This window comes from Chiloscyllium plagiosum, unplaced genomic scaffold (assembly GCF_004010195.1).
Source record: "Chiloscyllium plagiosum isolate BGI_BamShark_2017 unplaced genomic scaffold, ASM401019v2 scaf_91, whole genome shotgun sequence".
Classification (NCBI taxonomy): Eukaryota; Metazoa; Chordata; class Chondrichthyes; order Orectolobiformes; family Hemiscylliidae; genus Chiloscyllium; species Chiloscyllium plagiosum.
Window position 1 is genome coordinate 5,688 of NW_025214291.1, and position 3,643 is coordinate 9,330.

The window sequence follows — 3,643 nt, forward strand, 5'->3', positions numbered from 1 at the left end:
TCCTGTTCCTGCCTTATCTCCATAACCCTTGATTCCACTATCCTTGAGAGCTCTATCCAACTCTTTCTTAAATGAATCCAGAGACTGGGCCTCCACTGCCCTCTGGGGCAGAGCATCCCACACAGCCACCACTCTCTGGGTGAACAAGTTTCTCCTCATCTCTGTCCTAAATGATCCAATAGCCAGAATGTCTTTCCTCAAATTTGGAGACCAGAACTGCACACAGCACTCCAGGTGTGGTAAGTGTATTTGGCATTTGGAATGCATTGACTGACACTGTAGCGAAAGCAGGTTCAATTAAAGCATTCGATAAGGAATTGGATTATTATCCAAAAGCAAAGCACGTGCAAGGTCACGGGGAGAAGATCATGGGGGGGTCACCTGATAAAGTCCTCTTTTGACAACACAGTGGATCAAATGCTTCCTCCAGCACTGAAACAATTTGTTGATTCTGCGAAATGAATCGAAGCTGCTTGCATTGACATGGCACCCATAATGTGGTAGGGTGCCCTAAGGTGCGTCACAGGAGCTATTACCATATAAACGTTTACACTCAATCACCTGATACAGCATTAGGGCAGGTGACTAGAAGCCTGGTCAAAGAAAAGGGTTCTAAGAAGCAGACTGAGGGAAAGAGGCGAGGTGGAGAGGTGTAGAAGTATACAGAGGGAGTTTCAGAGTTTAAGTGCCAGACAGCTGAAAGTGCAGTCGCCAGTAGTGGGTCATTTAAATCAGGAGTTGCCAGAGGAAAGCAGAGATCTTAGAGGGTTGTGAGGCTAGAGGAGATAACAGAGATGTGGTGGCCAAGGGCATGGAAGGATCCAAACATGCCTTTTTAAAAGAATGTTCAGAAACTAACTTTATCTGTACTTGAACTTCTAGATTTCTGGTCCCTTGAGGACCTTTATCGTGAAATGGTGAAAGTCTACGCTGAGATTGTTGAGAAAATCCATAAACGACGACCAGACCCAGCGACCATTGAAGGCTGCACCCAACTCAAACCCGATAACTATGCCCTGGGATGGCACACCCCTTTCAATGAGAAAGGTATGCGGTACCCACTGCAGGTGTCGTCTTGGTAATCAGGAGCAGCTCAATGTCTGACCACAGTCCTGACATTTCACCTCTCACCATTTCTGTTTTAATGAAGGGTCAGGATTTGGGGCAGCCACTAAAGCCATGTGCATCGGGATGCGGTATTGGCAACCTGAGAAACTGGACAATCTCGTGCAAGTGAGCATCGAATCAGGGCGAATGACACACAACCACCCTACAGGTAATAACGTACAAAATTGAAGTCCAATTGACTTTTCAAAATTCTTCCATCATTCGCTAAGGTCGAAACAGACCTTTTACATGAACTCTCCCATCTTCACATTCCCCAATTCCTTCAGTTCCCCACCATCAATTAATTTCTCTCTTGAATATACTCAATAACTGAAAATCCGTGCCTCTGGGATACTGATTTTTAAAGAATCACTTCCCATTGAGAGAAGACATCTTTCCTCAATCTTCTTCTTGCCCCTCCCATTTCTACAACTCTATTACCTAACACTTCACTTTCAATTACTCCAATCTCTCAGCATGCTATATTTCCACCTTCCGACCCCAGGTACTTGAAACTAATCACTTTCTTCAAGTCTTCAACCATAATCTCTACGCTGCCATTTTGATCCTCAAACTGACAGTCCAGAATCTGTGTCTCCAATCCACTGATTTTCTGCAGTGTTTTTCTCCAGTTCTCCAGACACTCAATCACATTCTTGTCATCCCCTCTGTATGGTTCAATGTCATCTGCATTTGCCATTGATCCTGGGACTTCTCATTTCACTTCCTTAGTTAGAATATCCAAATAATCAAGATGGAATAGGACCTCAATGCCAGTCTTTGATGTGATCTAATTCTGACTTTAAATCTTTCATTCTTCCTCCTCACTGCTTCTTATTCTTGTCTGGTACTCCTTGTACATGAACTATAATAGTCTTATGTACCTCTCGGAGGAGAATTCACAAATTCTAGCCCATCTCCAGGCTTCTTCCCTAGGCACCCAGTCATAAACCTTCTCTAGATCAATAAATGCAACCTTCATGTTGCATTGACCTTCCCAAAGTTTCTCCATCACCTGACTCAATGCTTGACTAGTGTGAATCACCTCAGCTTACCTTCAGGTCTACTTAAGAGAGGATCTGTCAAAAGTGCATGATCATCTTTTGCAAGGTTTGTGAAGGTTTGTAGCTCAGGTTGAGGTTTAGGGTGTAGGTTTGCTCACTGAGCTGTAGGTTTGATATCCAGACGTTTCATTACCTGGCTCGGTAACATCATCAGTGGCAACCTCCAAGTGAAGCGAAGCTGTTGTCTCCTGCTTTCTATTTATATCTTTCTCCTGGATGGGGTTCCTGGGGTTTGTGGTGATGTCATTTCCTGTTCGTTTTCTGAGGGGTTAATAGATGGCATCTAGATCTATGTGCTTGTTTATGGCGTTGTGGTTGGAGTGCCAGGCCTCTAGGAATTCTCTGGCATGTCTTTGCTTAGCCTGTCCCAGCATAGATGTGTTGTCCCAGTCAAAATGGTGGTTTTTTTCATCCGTGTGAAGGGCTACGAGGGACAGAGGGTCGTGTCTTTTTGTGGCTAGCTGGTGTTCGTGTATCCTGGTGGCTAACTTTCTTCCTGTTTGTTCCACGTAGTGTTTGTGGCAGTCCTTACATGGAATTTTGTAGATGACGTTGGTTTTGTCCATGGGTTGTACTGGGTCTTTTAAGTTTGTTAGTTTATGTTTGAGAGTGTTGGTGGGTTTGTGTGCTACTAGGATTCCGAGGGGTCTTTATCTGTGTTTCGAAATATCGGGACCTGAAGAGAAAACTTGACAAACTCACAAACAAAGACAAAACCGATAACACAGGGGCATGGATAAAGAACTTATCAGACCGGACCCTATCAGACACAGAAGAAGCGGTACTAGTAAAAGGGTTAAATTTCAATTCAAGACGCTGACAAGCAGGATTTCCTAGCGGCATTAGAAACCACATTGAAGGACAACAATCTCACAGACAGACAGACAGACAGACAGTTGCACCTACTCTGAGCCGAAAGAGGGAAGGAAACAAACTGAACACACAAGGAAAGAAAGCCGTAGAAAACCTCAAAAAAGACAAAACATTGTTATATTACCTGCAGACAAAGGTCGGCTCACAGTCATCCTGAACAGAAGGGACTACATCGAGAAAGACAATGCACTACTCGCAGACACCAACATCTACCAAAAGGTGGCGCTAGACCCAACCCCACAACTAGGAAACAAAATGACATATCTCCGAAGAAAATTACACAATTCCGGACAATTAAACAAGACGGAATTCCAGAAAATGAAACCCGAGGGGACCAACACCCCACGATTCTATGGATTACCCAAAATCCATAAACCCGGAGCCTCCCTCAGACCTATCGTCTCACTACCCGGAACACCAACTTATAGACTGGCCAAAGAACTACACGCAAGACTGAAGTACCTAGTAGAAGAGTCACAGCACTCCATCCACTCCACCCAGGAATTCCTAAAAATCATCAAAAACACCAAAATAAAGGAAGACGAAACAATGATCTCATTCGACGTAACAGCACTGTTCACCTCCATCAACATCGACCT

The 3,643-nt window shown here is 44.2% G+C and overlaps 1 protein-coding gene across 1 annotated transcript in view; it reads left to right on the forward strand.

Annotated features, from left to right (window-relative positions):
* The first annotated feature begins 268 nt into the window (after window positions 1-268).
* The window catches only part of adprhl1 (ADP-ribosylhydrolase like 1), a 19,002-nt gene continuing 15,627 nt past the window's right edge, over window positions 269-3,643 (forward strand). The window contains exons 1-2 of the mRNA XM_043686431.1: window positions 269-1,047; window positions 1,151-1,276. Coding sequence (XP_043542366.1) covers window positions 915-1,047; window positions 1,151-1,276 — 259 coding nt within the window. The 5' untranslated portion in view covers window positions 269-914. The remainder of the gene's footprint in view (window positions 1,048-1,150; window positions 1,277-3,643) is intronic.